This window comes from Bufo bufo, chromosome 9 (genome assembly GCF_905171765.1).
Source record: "Bufo bufo chromosome 9, aBufBuf1.1, whole genome shotgun sequence".
NCBI lineage: Eukaryota > Metazoa > Chordata > Amphibia > Anura > Bufonidae > Bufo > Bufo bufo.
The window spans coordinates 211243063-211266160 of NC_053397.1; the positions used below are offsets into that span (position 1 = coordinate 211243063).

The 23098-nt window shown below is 44.7% G+C and overlaps 2 protein-coding genes across 2 annotated transcripts in view; both read left to right on the plus strand.

Moving 5' to 3' along the window:
* USP33 (ubiquitin specific peptidase 33) overlaps positions 1-3456 on the plus strand; it is a 43482-nt gene extending 40026 nt beyond the window's left edge. The window contains exons 22-24 of the mRNA XM_040406785.1: positions 418-520; positions 1554-1622; positions 3134-3456. Of these exons, the coding sequence (XP_040262719.1) occupies positions 418-520; positions 1554-1622; positions 3134-3285 (324 nt within the window). The 3' untranslated portion in view covers positions 3286-3456. The remainder of the gene's footprint in view (positions 1-417; positions 521-1553; positions 1623-3133) is intronic.
* Positions 3457-16171: 12715 nt separating this feature from the next.
* ZZZ3 (zinc finger ZZ-type containing 3) overlaps positions 16172-23098 on the plus strand; it is a 40044-nt gene continuing 33117 nt past the window's right edge. The window contains exon 1 of the mRNA XM_040406786.1: positions 16172-16251. The gene's annotated coding sequence lies outside the window, so the exon portion shown is untranslated. The remainder of the gene's footprint in view (positions 16252-23098) is intronic.

The following is a 23098-nucleotide window of genomic DNA, read 5'->3' on the forward strand; positions in this document are numbered from 1 at the left end:
TAGAAAATGGATCCGTCCCCTATTGACTTTCAATGGTGTTCAAGACGGATCCGTCATGGCTATAGAAGACATAAAACGACCGGATGCGTTCATGATGCATGCGGTGGTATTATTGTTAAGGAAGCGTTTTTGCAGATCCATGACGGATCCTCAAAAAAACGCTAGTGTGAAAGTAGCCTTAGAAGGGTTGACTGAAGCGCGGCTCCTTTCCGGTATGCCGTGCCCATTAGTGGAGCGTTTTGATGTGCTTTATTGCTTTATTAGAGCTGGAGGAGATGAGGGCATTCCTGTAGCGGCCCGTACAGAGTGCGACTGTCTCCTGCTAAGTGCTGCCCTGTAATTCCTCTTCTGACAACGCGCAGAGCACGGTCATGGCCTCCGCGACCTGTTAAGAGCTTAATATCTGTGTTTCCACAGCTAAATAAAGCTTTCCAAGAAGAGGACTCTCTGGCTGTCATTTACTGCATCAGCATGCACTGGTTCCGGGAGTGGGAAGGGTTCGTAAAGGGCAAGGACGTCGGTAAGTGGCATTTTCGTGTGTTTCGGCTCTGACCGCATATTTCATTTACAGAGAGAATGATCCCAAACATGTGCAGCTCGAAGGAATGGGGAAGAACGAATAAGATTAATATTTCCATGATCAGAACTTATCCTTATCCACAGGATAAAGTGTCTGATCGGCGGGGGTCTGACGGCTGGGGCCCCTGACGATCACCAGACCAGCGGCCCCTGTTCCCGCGTCTGTATGGGGCAGCAGACGCCGCTCCTTTAAACTCTGTGCTTGTACTGGGCTATCTCTGGTGGCCCCATAGAGTTGGATGGAGCAGCGGGCACGCATGTCTGCCAATCCATTCAAACGGGGGTGGGGAAACATGGGCTTCTGTTCTAGTGTTGGCGGGAGCCCCCCGAAGTCCAGCTTTATCCCCTGTCCTCTGTATCGGGAATGAATTGATGAAGTAGAATAGGTCAATGTCTGATCATAGAGGGTCTGGAACCCCCTCAGGGACCAGAGTGTTCAGATGAGCACTGCTCGTGTCCATGGTTACGTCCACCATGCAATCCAGCAGCGGTGGTCGTGCTTGTACACTCTGGCCTCTCTGGTGGTCGGGATTGTGGGAGCGCACATAGGCACGCATGCGCAGCATCATCCGTCACAGCCACATCATATCTGCGCTGCAGCAGTGGCTGTAACCCCTGGATAGGAGCAGAGTATAATGTGATGGAAAAATGGATCCAGCCAGCAAAGGAGGCAATATGGACAATCACAATACATTAGTAAGTGCCTCGTATTAACTTTTCTGTACATTATAAAATGCCATTCGCTTTAGTGAGACAACCCCTTTAATGCATAAATTACAAAATATCACTTTATTTCATTATTGGTTGTCACATGAAGCAATTGAGGAGGATAATAGAGGTTGTTGTAGAGCCCTACAAGCGGGGGTATAGCTGGGCCCAGGTGGCAGGGGTTAACGGGCTCTGCTTTGATCAAGGTTATACGTGATTAGATGAAATATTTGCTGAATCTTCCTTTTTGTGTGTGTTTTGTGCAGATCCTCCTGGAGCAATAGACAATTCAAAAATAGCCGTCGCAAAGTGCGGGCATATAACTCTGAAACAAGGTGAGTGACCTCTTAGGTTTTGACTTGGTTTAGTTTTTGTCAATCAAAGGGAATAACCTGAATGTGTCTAGGGGTACTTCCACACGTTATTCTTTTCCGGCACTGAGTTCCGTCCTAGGGGCTCTATACCGGAAAAGAACTGATCAGTTTTATCCCCATGCATTCTGAATGGAGAGAAATCCGTTCAGGATGCATCAGGACGTCTTCAGTTCAGTCTTTTTGACTGGTCAGGACGGAGATAATACCGCAGCATGCTACGGTTTTATCTCCGGCCAAAAAAACTGAACACTTGCCTGAATGCCGGATCCGACATTTTTTTCCATAGGAATGTATTAGTGCCGGATATGGCATTCAAATTGCCACATTGACGGATCCGGTATTCCGGTCTGCGCATGTGAAAAAAATAAATACCGGATCCGTTTGGCCTGATGACACCGGAAAAACGAATCCAGTATTGCAATGCATTTTTCTGACTGATCAGGCATTTTTCAGACTGATCAGGATCCTGATCAGTCTGAAAAATGCCTGATCAGTCAGAAAAAATTACGTGCGTTTGCATACAGTTTTCTGGCAACGGAACTGCCTGCTGGAATCAAACAACGCAAGTGTGAAAGTACCCTAAGTCCGAAACTCTGTGCTGATATTTTCTTAATATATCTTTATGAAGACCAGAGCACTGTTTTTCTGATACAGAGCTCCAAATCCTCTGCATAGACATAGTTCAATAATACAATTCTTACTACCTAAAGCCACCACTAGAGGGAGCTGAGATCACTGCATCCTGTGTCATTATTGAGTTCAATGTATAACTAGTATGCGATAAGCTCCTGATCTCCCCCTAGTGGTGACCACAGGGAGAGAGAGGTTTAATATTTAACCCTCTCTGCAGCGGATTTGGAGCCCAGAATAAAAAAAAAATGGAGCTGCCCCTACTATAAAAATATAGTGAGAAATTAGAACACGCACAAAAAAAAAAAAAACATGTTCAAGGTTGTATGCAATCATTAAAGAGGTTTTGCAGGAGTTCAATATTGATGACTCTCTAGATAGGTCATCAATATCAGATTGGTGGGGTTTGACTCCCGGCACCCCCACCGATCAGTGAGGTCATACACAGACCACTGACGTCGTTTCAAACCCCTGGAAAACCCCTTTAAAATTCAGTTAAAGGGGCTTTTTCCATCTTGAATTAGTTTTTAAGTCAGAACGGATCCAAAAGTGTGGAGAAGGAAAAATCTTTCCAGTAGGAATATTCATAGTTTATTTTTGGACCAAGTTGCAGTACCAGACTCAGCCTGTGGTCCACAGTGGCGGTGTTTCTTGGAAGAACAAAAAAAAGTTTTTTTTGTTTTTTTTTTTGTTTTTTTTTTCTATATTGTTGTTGGGGTTCTTTTCTGTATTAGATCTACATCACTAATATGGCTTTGGGGTATGTTTGCCCCATTTAACTCTCCTCTCACCGACACCGGTTGATTTTCTCTAAATCGAACGTTTTGTTTTGTGGCCTACAGGAGCAGATTCTGGGCAGATATCAGAAGAAACTTGGCATTTCCTCCACTCCATCTACGGCGGTGGTCCCGAGATCACCCTCAGACAAACTGTCCCTGTCGCCGAAGCCGGCCAGTCGGAGGAGAAGATTGACGTAGAGACGCGGAATGTATAACCTGCTTTCTTGGCGCTGGCGTCCTGTCCCTGGAGACGCTAATCTGTGGCGGGTTCTTGATTTTGACCTCTAGACATTCCTTCACCTTCACTATACATTTAGAAGCGTTTATCGTTCTTTTTGGCTGTGATTTTAAGTGTCCTATTTATGTTTTCTATGAGAGCGAGGGGAGAACATGGAGTCTTTGTTTTTTTATTTTGAATTTTTTTTCATTTCGGACGACCTATGGAAACGTTTAATTCTTTTTAATCTTCCTTTTAATCCTGCCGACTTGTAAATAATATCCGAACCCGCGTCCTTGGCTGCGGAGAGCTGCAGAGGCCGCGCATGAAACCGACTCCTCCATGCCTTGTGCGCTCTCCCTTTTGGGCGTTCCCCAGTCCTATCCCATGTTGTCAGGACGTTTTGAGGACATGCCCCCCCCCCCCCCCCCCTTATATTTGATTTTTTTTTTTTATATATATTATTTAAGTCACTGCACCTTTTCTTGGAGTGTGCCGTGCAGACAAGAGAAGCACTTTTTTTCGATTAACTACAGGTAAAGTCTATGCCTCTGTCCTTCCCCGTGTACCCTATCAAATAGTATTTTTCTATAGAGTTATGAATTGGTGCCAGGATTGACGATGGGGCTCCACGTACTCGTCAGGTTTGAGGGGCCCCTGTGATCCCGAGGAGCAGATGAAGGATTCGCTGGTTACCTGGCAGCTTTTTTTTATTTTGTATGTTCTGGCGCATGGCATGCTCCGACGTGACGAAATGCTTTTATTTTGGTAATGATCTTTAGTCGACGCTCGAGGAAGCGCTGTCCGTATATTTATAGAATTCAGGTTGTTTTTACCGGTTTCCCAATGGTGTTCTCCGTAAGCTGAGATCTGCTTAGCCCCGAAGAGCACAGGTTCGTGAAGGAGCGACTCCCCCCACCCACCCCCTTAAAATGGACCAGTTTAGAATAAGGGTACCTGGACACGGGTGAACGCGGAGAAAGTCTACCCCAATTACCGTGCGTTTCTGCACCCAAAAAAACCCCAAACCTGCTATTTCTAATTGCATTTTTGTTGGTGCAGATCTCACCCTTCGTTTGAAAAAAGGGTGAAATCCGCAGGTAAAACCGCAAACCTAAATCGACATGCTGCAGATTTAAAAATCCGCACCGCAGGTCAATTTTGGTTTCTGGGGAAAAAAACTAACAAAAAAAAAAAACACAAAGCGTACATGAGAATTTGTTTTTCTGCATGGGAATCTGCAACGTGTGCAGGTACCCTTAGGCTGAATGCATCCGATCAGGATTGTGTGCGGAGAATCGGCGCCGTAGGTTATGCACATTGTATTCTATGAGAAGTTTTAATTCTCATGTACACGATGCAGATTTTAAAATCCGCAGCGTGTCAAATTATTACATTTTCTCCATTCACTTCAATGGGGGAGAGGAAAATCCGCACATAAATCCTGAACGTGTGCATTTACCCTAAGGAAGCACAAGCCGAACCAGTCTGAAGTCCACCCGAAAGCACAAACGATCGTTTATGGTCGCAAAAGTAAAAAAAAAATTTAAACCATTTGTCCAAAGGTTGGTGATTGTCGCTGATGTAGAGTAGTTTGCAGTTGTCTCGTTACAGCATTTAGAATAATACATTTTGCCGAGACCAATAGTGAAGTCAGTGGAGCATTATTTACTCCCTCCCCTTTAGTTTTTGCACCGCCACCTCCATCAAAGCTGTCTGGGATCCATTCTCATTTCAGGAATATACGTGATACACGTAGGTACTAGTGGTGTGTACTGTTAACCTGTCCATAGCCGGAAACCCTTAACCAATGCTGGGCTAGGTTTAAGAGGTCGTGTCCTGAATTACCAGCTTTTCCCTCTGGAGAGTCATTTAAAGGGAACCTGACACCATGAAAATGCAGTGTAATCTGCAGGCAGCAAGTTGTAGAGCCGAAGGAGCTGAGCAGATTGATATATAGTTATATAGGAAAGAATTCCGTAAAACCTGTATTTTATTCATTTATATCTCTGCTCATTCTGGGCTTTGAAGTCCAGGAGGCGGTCCTATCAGTGATTGACAGCAGTCTCTGAAGTCAGGGAGGCGGTCCTATCAGTGATTGACAGCCTTCCCTCTATGACTGTGTATACAGAGATAGCTGTCAATCACTGATAGGACCGCCTCCCTGACTTCAGATATAGATGTCAATCACTGATAGGACCGCCTCCCTGACTTCAGCTATAGATGTCAATCACTGATAGGACCGCCTCCCTGACTTCAGATATAGATGTCAATCACTGATAGGACCGCCTCCCTGACTTCAGCTATAGATGTCAATCACTGATAGGACCGCCTCCCTGACTTCAGCTATAGATGTCAATCACTGATAGGACCGCCTCCCTGACTTCAGATATAGATGTCAATCACTGATAGGACCGCCTCCCTGACTTCAGCTATAGATGTCAATCACTGATAGGACCGCCTCCTGGACTACAAAGCCCAGAATGAGCAGGAATATAAATGAATAAAATACAGGTTTTACAGAACTTTTTCCTATATGACTATATATCAATCTGCTCAGCTCCTCCTGCTCTATAACATGCTGCCTGCAGATTACATTGCATTTTCAGTGACAGGTTCACTTTAAAGGACATCTGGCAGCAGATTTGTACCTATGACACTGGCTGACCTGTTACATGTGCGCTCGGCAGCTGAAGACATCCGTGTTGGTCCCATATTAATATGTGCCCACATTGCTGAGAAAAATTATGTTTTAACATATGCAAATGAGCCTCTAGGAGCAACGGGGGCGTTACCGTTACACCTAGAGCAGGGGTGTCAAACTCAAATTCATCGGGGGCCGCATCAGCAGTTTGGTCACCCTCAAAGGGCCGGAAAACTTAGTTACTTGGCTTGGCCCTTGGGGATCTCGGACGCCACTTCCACACTTTGGCCGGGGGCTCGGTGGAGCTGATGTTGTGTTTTATCCTAATGAGAAAGATTTCATAATAAGTATTTGGAGAAGGTGCAGAGGGATAGCAGAGCAGGGAGAGGCTGGTGCGCTACTAGGGGGTCATACCATGGGGGAGTAATAAAGACCACCATAATGCCCCCCCCCCCCCCCCCAGTGCCAGTAATAATAGCCCCCTATGCCAGTAATAGCAGCCCCCAGTAATAGGAGCCTCCGGTAATAAGAGCCTCTCTGTGCCAGTAATAACAGCCCCCCCTTTGCCCGTAAAAGTATTGTACATAATAAAAAAAAAACACATACCTCCATGTCAGTGATGCGATGCAGGCCTCTTCTGGCCTGTGTCCCACGCTGTATGGCTCAGGCAGCGCGATGACGTCATCGCGCTGCCTGCGCCGGCCTCTGATAGGCTGCAGGCACTAGGCCGGCAGCCTATCAGAGGAAGGGAAAGGGACACGCCTCTCCCTCCCCTACCGCAGCACAGGCAGGCATCTGTATCGCTGTCCTGAGGACGGCGATACAGATGACTGGAGATGAGCGCTTCCACAATGGAAGCGCTCATCTCCCTGTGCCCAGCCCCCGCCGCCAGCTCGCTCGCTGCGCGGGCCACATGACGAGGTCTGGCGCGCGGGCCTTGTGTTTGACACCCGTGACCTAGAGGCTCCGCTCTCTCTGCACTTCGATTGACAGGATCAGGTGTGATGAAGTTTTCACTGCCTGGCCCTATCAATTAAAGTGCAGTGAGCTTTGCCTCTAGGTGTAATGGTAACGCCCCTGTTGCTCCTAGAGGCTCATTTGCATAGGTACACATCTGCTGACAGATGCCCTTTTAAAAGGGTTTTCTGAGAGTTAGGATAGATCATCAGTATCTGATAGGTGGGGCTCCGACTCCCGCCGATCAGCTTTTTGAGAAGACAGTGGTGCTTGCAGTAGCGCCGTGGCCTTCTCTCTCTTTCCCTAGGCCAGTGATGTTCACGTTCATTGGCCACATGCTAGTTGCAGCTCGGCCCCATTGAAGTGAATGGCGCTGAGCTGTGATGCCAAGCACAACAGCTGTACGTTGTGCAGAGAGAAGGCTGCAGCTCCAGTGCCTTCGCACCGATCAGATACTGGTGACCTATTCAGAGGTTAGCTCCTCAGTATAAAACTCTTGGAAAAACCCCTTTAAGGGCGGGTTCGCACTTGCGTCAGGGTATTCCGTTTGTAACTGAATTCTCGGACAGAATGTCAACAGGACTTGGTTTTACGTCCTGCATAACGGTAACCAGACGTCATGCTGCCCATAGACTTCTATTATGACGGATCAAAACGGAATGTCTCTTCAAGGCTTCTATTTTGCATTCTGTCCGGGAATTCCATTATAAATGGAAACTATAACGGAATACCCTAACGCAAGGGCGAACTGCTTTGTACAATCTATGTTCTTGGAGGCTGATGGCAGAACCGCCAGCGATCAGCTATAATCTGTGGGGGAACCTGGCAGCAAGTGTTGAGTTTCGCTACACTGCCACCGCAGGAGAAGCTCGGCATTACACAGTCCTCATATGGCCATGGATAGGCCGAGTCCTCCAGAGAGAAGGAGACCCTCTTTGTAGCCTTTGTGAGCAATAGATGGGGGCGTCTAAACTGCCTGAGGTTATGGCTCTTCCAAGTCTCGCGACTCTCAATGGTGGACGGGAGTTTCTGCAGGTATCTCTGTATTTCAGGAGGGTTGCAGACCTGGCATTAGGCCTTGGGTATAAAACGTGCACTAATGATGTCCTCTTCTAAACGCCCATAGTCCATAAGTGACCTGCTATGTACAGTACATGAAATTCTGTTTTCCAGTTCTGCGGGGGAGCATTGGGAGCAGGTTGTGGCAGAAGCGACCCTGCTTCCTGAGCATGACCACCATCATAGACATGACACCCCAGGTTACCAGCACTTCATTGTAAGATCTGCTGAAAGACCTGGATGGAGGGTCCTCCCGAAAAATGTATCCCCCTGCCTAGCTTGTCCTTTCTTTTGCACAGATGCAAGTCGTTGGATGGCTAGATGTGATTGTTCGCATGTTGTGAATGTTCCTTTTTAATTATTTAATTGCTCATTGTAAATCTTCAATAAAGAAGGACAAGTATAACTGCAGGTCTGCGCCATTTCTGTGTCCTGCCTTTCTGCACACGCGCATTGGGGTTAAAAGTGTTTGCCATTAGCTGGAATAATCCTGGGAACACTGGATCTGAATGGGTCAGTTTTTATTCTAATCTTACATTTTTTTGTATTTCTGTATTGGGAACTTCCGCCTCGTAATCCTTTTTATAAACTGTGGGCATGCGATACATTGCACCAATGTGCTGCACATGCACAGTCCTTCAGACTTAGCACAGTATAGAGCGGCTATAACAGAAGTGCATGCACAGAGGCTATGGAGATAGATTGAAGATTCCTGCGCATTCACCGCCACCATAATGTATTTCCAGGGGTGAAGGCAACTGAAGTGATAAGAGCATAGAAGGTACTGAATCGTTCTGCATCTCCATGGATAATCATGCATTTGTTCATGCCATAGCGAAGGTCCACACGCAGTGGAAAAATCCACCACAAATCTGTAGCAAACACGTGGTGTTCAGCCCTTTAGGTTGCGCTCACACTGCAGATTTATGTACAGGAATTTCCACGATTGAACATCAGTTCCATTCACCTGAATGATGGTAAGAGGAAAAATCACAAAGCGAGCTGCTCCATGGTGATGTACGGCATGTAAAGGAGACCAAGGACAACGGGTAAGGCCTCATGCACACGACCGTAAGTATTTTGCGGTCCGCAAAAAATATGGATACTGCCCGTGTGCATTCAGTATTTTGTGGAATGGAACAGCTGGCCCTTAATAGAACAGTCCTATCCTTGTCCGTAATGCGGACAATAATAGGACGTTCTATTTTTTTGCGGAATGGAAATACGGAAACGGAATAACTTTATTTAATTTTTTTTGCGGAGTAATTGAAATGAATAGTTCCGCATACGGTCCGTAAAAAAAAAATGGAACGGACATGGAAAGAAAATACGATCGTGTGCATGAGCCCTAAGGCTGAGTTCACATCACAGTTAAAAAGGATCCTGTGTATCAGTTCTGCACATTTGGCATCTGTTTGGGCCATTTCCGTCAGAAATCTGTTATTTTAATCCTTCATCAGACACAATCCATGCGCAGTAAGAAGCACAATTTATGCACATGCACGCCTTTGAAATGCGTTACATGTGCAAAAATAAGAAAAACTGCTACAAGAGGACATAGTTTTAAAAGGTTTAAAAGTAATATCAGGAAGTATTACTTTACTGAAAGAGTAGTGGATGCATGGAATAGCCTTCCTGCAGAAGTGGCAGCTGCAAATACAGTGGAGGAGTTTAAGCATGCATGGGATAGGCATAAGGCCATCCTTCATATAAGATAGGGCCGGGGGCTATCCATAGTACTCAGTATATTGGGCAGACTAGATGGGCCAAATGGTTCTTATCTGCCGACACATTCTATGTTTCTATGTTGGCATCCTGGGCTCCTCGGCCTGCTTCTTTTAGATATTCACCTGAATGGGGCATGCAGAAATACATGGGCTTTCTGCAGCGTGAGCGTGCGTCTTCACAAAGAGAGGTGAAGGTTTGACAAGCTGCAGATTTAGAAATAAGAAGAATGGTAAGAACGAAGATGCTGCTCGATTTATTTGTAACAAAAGTGGGACAACGAGGGAACTGGTGACGGAATCGTGGCCGCCTGAGGCTCAATGATGGATAGTGAAGTCCAGCCTGAATGGTTCGATTTCACAGAAGAACTACTGAAAGAGTTACTGCTGGCGATGATAAAAAGAGGCGAGATCACACAGGACATTGCATCTTGTAGTATATGGGATCAGAGTACCCGTTCTCTAAAAAAAAAAATCATCCCTTCTTGTTCTGTTATAAGGTGACCCTCCTATAACACATCACCCCCTCTTCTACCACACAGTGCTCCCCTAGAACACATTACCCCCTCTTCTATCACACAATGCTCCCCTATAACACATCACCCCCTCTATCGCATCGTGCTCCCCTATAACACATCACCCCCCTCTTCTCACACAGTGCTCCCCTATAACACATCACCCCCTCTTCTATCACACAGTGCTCCCATATAACACATCACCCCCTCCTCTATCACACAATGCTCCCCTATAACACATCACCCCCTCTTCTATCACACAGTGCTCCCCTAAAACCCATCACCCCCTCTTCTACCACACCGTGCTCCCCTATAACCCATCACCCCCTCTTCTACCACACCGTGCTCCCCTATAACCCATCACCCCCTCTTCTATCACACAGTGCTCCCCTAAAACCCATCACCCCCTCTTCTACGACACCGTGCTCCCCTATAACACATCACCCACTCTTCTATCACACAGTGCTCCCCTAGAACACATCACCCCCTCTTCTATCACCCCGTGCTCCCCTAGAACACATTACCCCTCTTCTATCACACAGTGCTCCCCTATAACACATCACCCCCTCTATCGCATCGTGCTCCCCTATAACACATCACCCCCTCTTATATCGCATCGTGCTCCCCTATAACACATCACCCCCTCTTATATCGCACAGTGCTCCCCTATAACACATCACCCCCTCTTCTATCACACAGTGCTCCCCTATAACACATCACCCCCTCTTCTATCGCACAGTGCTCCCCTATAACACATCACCCCCTCTTCTATCGCACAGTGCTCCCCTATAACACATCACCCCCTCTTCTATCACACAGTGCTCCCCTATAACACATCACCCCCTCTTCTATCACACAGTGCTCCCCTATAACACATCACCCCCTCTTCTATCACACAGTGCTCCCCTATAACACATCACCCCCTCTTCTTTCACACAGTGATCCCCTATAACACATCACCCCCTCTTCTATCACACAGTGCCCCCCTATAACACATCACCCCCTCTTCTATCACACCGTGCTCCCCTATAACACATCACCCCCTCTTCTATCACACCATGCTCCCCTATAACACATCACCCCCTCTTCTATCACACAGTGCTCCCCTATAACACATCACCCCCTCTTCTATCACACAGTGCTCCCCTATCACACATCACCCCCTCTTCTATCACACCATGCTCCCCTATAACACATCACCCCCTCTTCTATCACACAGTGCTCCCCTATAACCCATCACCCCCTCTTCTATCACCCCGTGCTCCCCTATAACCCATCACCCCCTCTTCTATCACACCATGCTCCCCTATAACACATCACCCCCTCTTCTATCACACAGTGCTCCCCTATAACCCATCACCCCCTCTTCTATCACACAGTGCTCCCCTATAACACATCACCCCCTCTTCTATCACACAGTGCTCCCATATAACACATCCTTGCGCACTACACAGGTGCACTGCGCCTACATAGACGCCGTTACCGACGCTTCTCCTCCACACAGGCCTACAGCCTCCCCCACAGCGCTTTCAGGCTATGCCACGGAGGTCCTCCCGATTTACCTCTTATCTCATTCCTGGTAAGCTTCTCTGCCAGCACTGGGGTTGCTCCCAATCAACTGCCTTACCCTCCATGGCAGCACACCATGAATTATCTGTGTTGCCTCTGTGTGTCATTTTTTTAAAACAGGATGATCTCTTTTTCCCCTTGTTAGGCTATCCTTGGCTTACTTATAACTTTTGTGATATCAACCGTATATCTCATATATAACCGTTTGATATACACCATTTTGGTACATCTACTTTATATAATATATCGTATATCTTTCCATCATGGGTGCATTATACACCATAGCAACCTTTGCCTCTTCAGCCCAGGTTTCACACTATGGCTCTAACTTTAATAGCCACTCATCGATACATCTATATACAGTGCCTTGCAAAATTATTCACCTCCACCCCTTCACTTTTTTTTCAAATTTTGGTCCCTCACAATCTGGAAATAACATGGATTGTTTGAGGATTTGCATCATGTAATTTACAGAACATGCCGACAACTTTGAAGAGTTTTTTTTTTTTTAAAGGGAGTCTGTCACCAGATTGTGACCTTATAGACCGCTTACATAGCAGTCTATGATTCTATGATGTTTTCTTGTGAAGTTCCCCCAAGGCAAAAACGGACTTTTATTCATATGTAAATTAGGGCTCGCAAGTGCCCAGGGCAGCGCTCACCTCGTTGGTGCCCAGGCTGTTCTGCCTCTTTTCGTCATATCCCCGCCCCAGCCTCTTCCTCTGCCCGCCCCGCTCTTCCTTTGCGTCCTCCTTCTCTGCAGCGAGATCCCGCGCCTGTGCTATCCATTGATTGGCTGGTGCATGCGCACTGCGATGCCCATTGTGGGCACGGCATCGCAGTAGCTACTACACATGCGCTGGCCAACGGCAAGGAGGCGGACCAGAGACACCCACAATGGGCATCGCAGTGCGCATGCCCCGGCCAAGCAATGGATAGCGCAGGCGCGGGATCTCGCTGCAGAGAAGGACGCAAAGGAAGAGCGGGGCGGGCAGAGGAGGAGGCTGGGGCGGGGATATGACGAAAAGAGGCAGAACAGCCTGGGCACCGACGAGGTGAGCGCTGCCCTGGGCACTTGCGAGCCCTAATTTACATATGAATAAAAGTCCGTTTTTGCCTTGGGGGAACTTCACAAGCAAACATCAAAGGTGCCATTAGAATCATAGACTGCTATGCTAGAGCGCTATGTAAGCGGTCTATAAGGTCACAATCTGGTGACAGACTCCCTTTAATTGTGAAGTAAAAAAAACACATGGGACAAAATAACAGAAAAAGTCAATGTGCAGAACTATTCACCCCCCTAAAGTCAATACTTTGTAGAGCCACCTTTTGCAGCAATCACAGCTCCAAGTCGCTTTGGATAAGTCTCCATTCCAACACATTTACATGTTTCCCCTAAACCACTCAAGTGTTGCTTTAGCCGTGTGTTCGGGGTCATTGTCCTGCTGGAAGGTGAACCTCCGTCCTACCCTCAGATCATGCAAAGAGTGGGACAGGTTTTGCTCAAGAATATCCCTGTATTTAGCACCATCCATCTTTCCCTCAACTCTGACCAGTTTCCCAGTCCCATCCCCCCAGTATTATGCTGCCACCACCAGGTCTCACTGTGGGGATGGTGTTTTTTGGGTGATGTGATGGGTTTATGCCAGACATAGCGTTTTCTTTGATGGCCGGAAAATTCAATTTTAGTCTCATCAGACCAGAGCCCCTTCCTCCATACATTTTGGGAGTCTCCCACATGACTTTTTACAAACTCACAACGCGCCATTTTGTTTTTAGCTAAAAGTAATGGCTTTCTTCTGGCCACTCTGCCATAAAGCCCAACTCTATGGAGCGTACGGCTTATTGTCGTCCTATGCACAGATCCTCCAGTCTCTGCTGTGGGACTCTGCAGCTCCTCCAGGGTTACCTTAGGTCTCTGCTGCCTCTCTGATTAATGCCCTCCTTGCCCGGTCTGTGAGTTTTGGTGGGCGGCCGTCTCTTGGCAGGTTTGCTGTTGTGCCATGTTCTTTCCATTTAGTTATGATGGTGCTCCTGGGGATCATCAAAGATTTGGATATTTTTTTATAACCTAACCCTGACTTGTACTTCTCAACAACATTGTCCCTTACTTGTTTGGAGAGTTCCTTGGTCTTCATGGCAGTGTTTGGTTAGTGATGCCTCTTGCTTAGGTGTTACAGCCTCTGGGGTCTTTCAAAAAAGGTGTGTATATGTAATGACAGATGATGTGACACTTAGATTGCACACAGGTGACATCATTTCACTAATTATGTGACTTCTGAAGGTAATTGGTTGCACCAGAGCTTTCTATGGGCTTCCTAACAAAGGGGGTGAATACATACGCACATGACAATTTTCTGTTTTCTATTTCTAAACAATAGTTTTATTTATTTTTCTCATTTCACTTCACCAACTTAGACTATTGTGTTCTGATCCATCACATAAAATTCAAATTAACAAAACATTGAACTTAAGGCTGTAATGTCCTGCTCCCCTATAACCCATCACCCCCTCTTCTATCGCACCGTGCTCCCCTATAACCCATCACCCCCTCTTCTATCGCACCGTGCTCCCCTATAACACATCACCCCCTCTTCTATCGCACAGTGCTCCCCTATAACCCATCACCCCCTCTTCTATCACACCGTGCTCCCCTATAACACATCACCCCCTATTATATCACACAGTGCTCCCCTATAACACATCACCCCCTCCTCTATCACCCCGTGCTCCCCTATAACACATCACCCCCTCTTCTATCACACCGTGCTCCCCTATAACACATCACCCCCTATTATATCACACAGTGCTCCCCTATAACACATCACCCCCTCTTCTATCACACAGTGCTCCCCTATAACACATCACCCCCTCCTCTATCACAGTGCTCCCCTATAACACATCACCCCCTCCTCTATCACACAGTGCTCCCCTATAACACATCACCCCCTCTTCTATCACACAGTGCTCCCCTATAACACATCACCCCCTCCTCTATCACACAATGCTCCCCTAGAACACATCACCCCCTCCTCTACCACACCGTGCTCCCCTATAACACATCACCCCCTCTTCTATCACACAGTGCTCCCCTATAACACATCACCCCCTATTATATCACACAGTGCTCCCCTATAACACATCACCCCCTCCTCTATCACACCGTGCTCCCCTATAACACATCACCCCCTCCTCTATCACACAATGCTCCCCTATAACACATCACCCCCTCCTCTATCACCCCGTGCTCCCCTATAACACATCACCCCCTCTTCTATCACACAGTGCTCCCCTATAACACATCACCCCCTATTATATCACACAGTGCTCCCCTATAACACATCACCCCCTCTTCTATCACACCGTGCTCCCCTATAACACATCACCCCCTATTATATCACACAGTGCTCCCCTATAACACATCACCCCCTCTATCACACAGTGCTCCCCTATAACACATCACCCCCTCTTCTATCGCACAGTGCTCCCCTATAACACATCACCCCCTCTTCTATCACACAGTGCTCCCCTATAACACATCACCCCCTCTTCTATCACACCGTGCTCCCCTATAACACATCACCCCCTCCTCTATCATTCCGTGCTCCCCTATAACACATCACCCCCTCCTCTATCATTCCGTGCTCCTCTATAACACATCCCCCCCCTCCCCTATAACACATCACCCCCTCTTCTATCGCACAGTGCTCCCCTATAACACATCACCCCCTCTTCTATCGCACAGTGCTCCCCTATAACACATCACCCCCTCTTCTATCGCACAGTGCTCCCCTATAACACATCACCCCCTCTTCTATCACACAGTGCTCCCCTATAACACATCACCCCCTCTTCTATCACACAGTGCTCCCCTATAACACATCACCCCCTCTTCTATCGCACAGTGCTCCTCTATAACACATCCCCCCCCTCCCCTATAACACATCACCCCCTCTTCTATCGCACAGTGCTCCCCTATAACACATCACCCCCTCTTCTATCACACAGTGCTCCCCTATAACACATCACCCCCTCTTCTATCCCCCCGTGCTCCCCTATAACACATCACCCCCTCTTCTATCACAGTGCTCCCCTATAACACATCACCCCCTCTTCTATCACACAGTGCTCCCCTATAACACATCACCCCCTCTTCTATCCCCCCGTGCTCCCCTATAACACATCACCCCCTCTTCTATCACAGTGCTCCCCTATAACACATCACCCCCTCTTCTACCACACAGTGCTCCCCTATAACACATCACCCCCTCCTCTATCACTCCGTGCCCCCCTATAACACATCACACAGTGCTCCCCCTCTTCCATCGCACCCACTCCCGATGTATTCCCCTGGACGCGCACGTGCAGCTCCTTCGTTCACCGGCAGATGCCGCCCTGTAGAAGCGGAAGTGGCGTCGGCGTGGAGGGGGCTTCCGGCGAGTGTGCAGCGGCCTGGCTCCCTGATGAGGATCCGGCGGACAGCGGGTACCAGACAGGTGAGAGCCGCCGGCACGTGTGCACTTCCTGTCAGACACGGGAACACGCTGCCCGCCCCTCCATGTGTGAGGGAAGCGGCATGGAAAGACTGAGCACACAGGCTGCACAGTGTGATGATAGCAGTGTGTACAGTGCAGTATAATGATAGAGTGATCCAGTGTATACAGTGTAGTGATACAGTGCTGCAGTGAAGTATAATTATATAGTTCTCCAGTGTATACAGTGCAGTATAATGATATAGTGCTCCAGTATATACAGTGCAGTATAATTATATAATGCTTCAGTGTGTGCCGTGCAGTATAATGATAGTGCTCCAGTGTATACAGTGCAGTATGAGTGTTCCAGTGTATACCGTGCCGTATAATGGTGTAGTGCTTCAGTGTGTACAGTGCCGTATAATGATATAGTGCTCCAGTGTATACAGTGCAGTATAATGTAATGTTCCAGTGTGTACAGTGCAGTATAATGAGTGTTCCAGTGTATACAGTGCAGTATGAGATCGTGCCCCAGTGTATACAGTGCCGTATAATGATCCAGTGTATACAGTGCCGTATAATGATATAGTGCTCCAGTGTATACAGTGCAGTATAATATAATGCTCCAGTGTGTACAGTGCAGTATGAGTGTTCCAGTGTATACCGTGCCGTATAATGGTGTAGTGCTTCAGTGTGTACAGTGCCGTATAATGATATAATGCTCCAGTGTATACAGTGCAGTATAATGTAATGTTCCAGTGTGTACAGTGCAGTATAATGAGTGTTCCAGTGTATACAGTGCAGTATGAGATAGTGCCCCAGTGTATACAGTGCCGTATAATGATCCAGTGTATACAGTGCAGTATAATGATATAGTGCTCCAGTTTGTACAGTGCTGTATATTGATATAGTGCTCCAGTGTATACAGTGCAGTATAATATAATGCTCCAGTGTGTACAGTGCAGTATAATGGTATAATGATCCAGTGTATACAGTGCAGTATAATGCTATAGTACTCCAGTTTGTACAGTGCTGTATAATGATATAGTGCTCCAGTGTATACAGTGCAGTATAATATAATGCTCCAGTGTGTACAGTGCAGGATAATATAATGCTCCAGTGTGTACAGTGCAGTATAATATAATGTTCCAGTGTGTACTGTGCAGTATAATATAATGCTCCAGTGTATACAGTGCTGTATAATGATATAATGCTCCAGTGTATACAGTGCAGTATGATATAATTCTCCAGTGTACAGTGCAGTATGATATAGTGCCCCAGTGTGTACCGTGCAGTATAATGCTTCAGTGTATACAGTGCAGTATATGATAGTGTTCCAGTGTGTACAGTGCAGTATAATGATCCAGTTTATACAGTGCAGTATAATGATATAGTGCTCCAGTGTGTACAGCGCTGTATGATATAGTGCTCCAGTGTATTCAGTGCAGTATAATATAATGCTCCAGTGTGTACAGTGCAGTATAATGGTATAATGCTTCAGTGTGTACAGTGCAGTATAATGATCCAGTGTATACAGTGCAGTATAATGATATAGTGCTCCAGTGTGTACAGCGCTGTATGATATAATGCTCCAGTGTGTACAGTGCTGTATAATGGTATAGTGTTCCAGTGTTTACAGTGCTGTATAGTGCTTCAGTGTATACAGTGCAGTATAATGATATAATGCTCCAGTGTATACAGTGCAGTATAATGATATAGTGCTCCAGTGTGTACAGTGCTGTATAATGGTATAGTGCTCCAGTGTATACAGTGCATTATAATGATATAGTGCTCCAGTGTATACAGTGTAGTATAATGATATAATGCTCTTGTGTATACAGTGTAGTATGATATCGTTCTCCAGTGTATACAGTGCAGTATAATGATATAGTGCTCCAGTGTGTACAGTGCTGTATAATGGTATAGTGCTCCAGTGTATACAGTGCAGTACAATGATATAGTACTCTAGTGTATACAGTGCAGTACAATGATATAGTACTCTAGTGTATACAGTGCAGTATAATAGTGTTCCAGTGTATACAGTGCAGTATAATAGTGTTCCAGTGAATACAGTGCAGTATAATGATAGTGTCCCAGTGAATACAGTGCAGTATATGATATAGTGTTCCAGTGTATACAGTGCAGTATAATGATAGTGATCCAGTGTACAGTGCTTTATAATGATATAGTGCTCCAGTGTGTGCAGTGCTGTATAATGATATAGTGCTCCAGTGTATACAGTGCAGTATAATGATAGTGTTCCAGTGTATACAATGTAGTATGATATAATACTCCAGTGTATACATAGTATATGATATAGTGTTTGTGTATACAGTGCAGTATGATATAGTGCTCCAGTGTGTACAGTGCTGTATAATGATATAGTACTCCAGTATATACAGTGCAGTATAATATAGTGCTTCAGTGTATACAGTGCAGTATGAGGGTTCCAGTTTATACAGTGCCGTATAATGGTATAGTGTTCCAGTGTGTACAGTGCAGTATGATATCGTGTTCCAGTGTGTGCAGTATAGGGATATAGTGTTCCAGTGTGTACAGTGCAGTATGATATAGTGCTCCAGTGTGTACAGTGCTGTATAATGATATAATGCTCCAGTGTATACAGTACAGTATGAGTGTTCCATGTATACAGTGTAGTATATGATATAGTGTTCCAGTGTATACAGTGCTGTATAATGATAGGGCTCCAGTGTGTACAGTGTTGTATAATGATATAGTGCTCCAGTGTATACAGTGCAGTATGATATAGTGCTCCAGTGTGTACAGTGCTGTATAATGATATAGTGCTCCAGTGTATACAGTGCAGTATAATGATAGTGTTCCAGTGTATACAATGTAGTATGATATAATGCTCCAGTGTATACATATACATAGTATATTATATAGTGTTTGTGTATACAGTGCTGTATAATGATATAGTGCTCCAGTGTATATAGTGCTGTATAATGATAGTGTTCCAGTGTATACAGTGCAGTATAGTGTTCCAGTGTATACAGTGCAGTATAATATATTGCTTTAGTGTATACAGTGCAGTATAATGGTGTAGTGCTTCAGTGTATACAGTGCAGTATAATATAGTGTTCTAGTGTGTACAGTGCAGTATAATGATATAGTGTTCCAGTGTATACAGTGCAGTATATAGTGTTCCAGTGTATACACTGCAGTATAATATAGTGCTTCAGTGTATACAGTGCTGTATAATGATAAAGTGCTCCAGTGTATACAGTGCAGTATGAGGGTTCCAGTTTATACAGTGCCGTATAATGGCAGTGTTCCAGTGTGTACAGTGCAGTATGATATACTGTTCCAGTGTGTGCAGTATAATGATATAGTGCTCCAGTGTATATAGTGCAGTATAATATAGTGTTCCAGTGTGTACAGTGCAGTATGATATAGTGCTCCAGTGTGTACAGTGCAGTATAATGGTATAATGCTCCAGTGTATACAGTGCAGTACAATGATATAGTGCTCCAGTGTATAGTGTAGTATAATTATATAGTGCTCCAGTGTATACAGTGCAGTATAATGATATCGTGCTCCAATGTATACAGTACAGTATGATATAATTCTCCAGTGTATACAGTGCAGTATAATGTTCCAGTGTGTACAGTGCAGGATGACAGTGTTCCAGTGTATACAGTGTAGTATGAGATAGTGCCCCAGTGTGTACAGTGCAGTATAATGGTATAATGCTTCAGTGTATACAGTACAGTATAATGATCCAGTGTATACAGTGCAGTATAATGATCCAGTGTAAACAGTGCAGTATATGATATAGTGTTCCAGTGTGTACAGTGCAGTATAATGGTATAATGATCCAATGTGTACAGTGCAGTATAATGATCCAGTGTATACAGTGCAGTATAATGATCCAGTGTATACAGTGTAGTATAATGATATCGTGCTCCAGTGTGTACAGTGTAGTATAATGATATCGTGCTCCAGTGTGTACAGTGCTGTATAATGGTATAGTGCTCCAGTGTTTACAGTGCTGTATAATGATATAGTGCTCCAGTGTATACAGTGCAGTATAATTATATAGTACTCCAGTGTATACAGTGCAGTATAATGATATAGTACTCCAGTATATACAGTGCAGTATAATAATAGTGTTCCAGTGTATACAGTGCAGTATAATGATAGTGTTCCAGTGAATACAGCGCAGTATATGATATAGTGCTCCAGTGTATACAGTGCAGTATAATGATATAGTGATCCAGTGTATGCAATGTAGTATGATATAATGCTCCAGTGTATACATAGTATATGATATAGTGTTTGTGTATACAGTGCAGTATGATATAGTGCTCCAGTGTGTACAGTGCTGTATAATGATATAGTGCTCCAGTGTATACAGTGCAGTATGATATAGTGCTCCAGTGTGTACAGTGCTGTATAATGATATAGTGCTCCAGTGTATACAGTGCATTATAATGATAGTGCTCCAGTGTATACAGTGCAGTATAATGATAGTGTTCCAGTGTATACAATGTAGTATGATATAATGCTCCAGTGTATACATAGTATATGATAGTGCAGTATAATGTTCCAGTGTGTACAGTGCAGGATGACAGTGTTCCAGTGTATACAGTGCAGTATGAGATAGTGCCCCAGTGTGTACAGTGCAGTATAATGGTATAATGCTTCAGTGTATACAGTGCAGTATAATGATAGTGTTCCAGTGTAAACAGTGCAGTATATGATATAGTGCTCCAGTGTGTACAGTGCAGTATAATGGTATAATGATCCAGTGTGTACAGTGCAGTATAATGATCCAGTGTTTACAGTGCTGTATAATGATATAATGCTCCAGTGTATACAGTGCAGTATAATGATATAGTGTTCCAGTGTATACAGTGCAGTGTAATGATAGTGTTCCAGTGTATACAGTGCAGTGTAATGATAGTGTTCCAGTGAATACAGTGCAGTATATGATATAGTGTTCCAGTGAATACAGTGCAGTATATGATATAGTATTCCAGTGTATACAGTGCAGTATAATGATATAGTGATCCAGTGTATACAATGTAGTATGATATAATGCTCCAGTGTATACATAGTATATGATATAGTGTTTTAGTGTATACATTGCAGTATGATATAGTGCTCCAGTGTGTACAGTGCTGTATAATGATATAGTGCTCCAGTGTATACAGTGCAGTATGATATAGTGCTCCAGTGTGTACTGTGCTGTATAATAATATAGTGCTCCAGTGTATACAGTGCAGTATAATGATAATTATCCAGTGCAGTATAATGTAATGTTCCAGTGTGTACAGTGCAGTATAATGAGTGTTCCAGTGTATACAGTGCAGTATGAGATAGTGCCCCAGTGTATACAGTGCCGTATAATGATCCATTGTATACAGTGCAGTATAATGATATAGTGCTCCAGTTTGTACAGTGCTGTATAATAATATAGTGCTCCAGTGTATACAGTGCAGTATAATATAATGCTCCAGTGTGTACAGTGCAGTATAATGGTATAATGATCCAGTGTATACAGTGCAGTATAATGCTATAGTACTCCAGTTTGTACAGTGCTGTATAATGATATAGTGCTCCAGTGTATACAGTGCAGTATAATATAATGCTCCAGTGTGTACAGTGCAGGATAATATAATGCTCCAGTGTGTACAGTGCAGTATAATATAATGTTCCAATGTGTACTGTGCAGTATAATATAATGCTCCAGTGTATACAGTGCTGTATAATGATATAATGCTCCAGTGTATACAGTGCAGTATGATATAATTCTCCAGTGTACAGTGCAGTATGACAGTGTATACAGTGCAGTATGATATAGTGCCCCAGTGTGTACCGTGCAGTATAATGCTTCAGTGTATACAGTGCAGTATAATGATAGTGTTCCAGTGTATACAGTGCAGTATATGATAGTGTTCCAGTGTGTACAGTGCAGTATAATGATCCAGTGTATACAGTGCAGTATAATGATAGTGCTCCAGTGTGTACAGCGCTGTATGATATAGTGCTCCAGTGTATTCAGTGCAGTATAATATAATGCTCCAGTGTGTACAGTGCAGTATAATGGTATAATGATCCAGTGTGTACAGTGCAGTATAATGATCCAGTGTATACAGTGCAGTATAATGATATAGTGCTCCAGTGTGTACAGCGCTGTATGATATAATGCTCCAGTGTGTACAGTGCTGTATAATGGTATAGTGTTCCAGTGTTTACAGTGCTGTATAGTGCTTCAGTGTATACAGTGCAGTATAATGATATAATGCTCCAGTGTATACAGTGCAGTATAATGATATAGTGCTCCAGTGTGTACAGTGCTGTATAATGATATAGTGCTCCAGTGTATACAGTGTAGTATAATGATATAATGCTCTTGTGTATACAGTGTAGTATGATATCGTTCTCCAGTGTATACAGTGCAGTATAATGATATAGTGCTCCAGTGTGTACAGTGCTGTATAATGGTATAGTGCTCCAGTGTATACAGTGCATTATGATATAGTGCTCCAGTGTATACAGTGCAGTATAATGATATAGTACTCTAGTGTATACAGTGCAGTACAATGATATAGTACTCTAGTGTATACAGTGCAGTATAATAATAGTGTTCCAGTGAATACAGTGCAGTATAATGATAGTGTTCCAGTGAATACAGTGCAGTATATGATATAGTGCTCCAGTGTATACAGTGCAGTATAATGATAGTGATCCAGTGTGTACAGTGCTGTATAATGATATAGTGCTCCAGTGTGTGCAGTGCTGTATAATGATATAGTGCTCCAGTGTGTGCAGTGCTGTATAATGATATAGTGCTCCAGTGTATACAGTGCAGTATAATGATAGTGTTCCAGTGTATACAATGTAG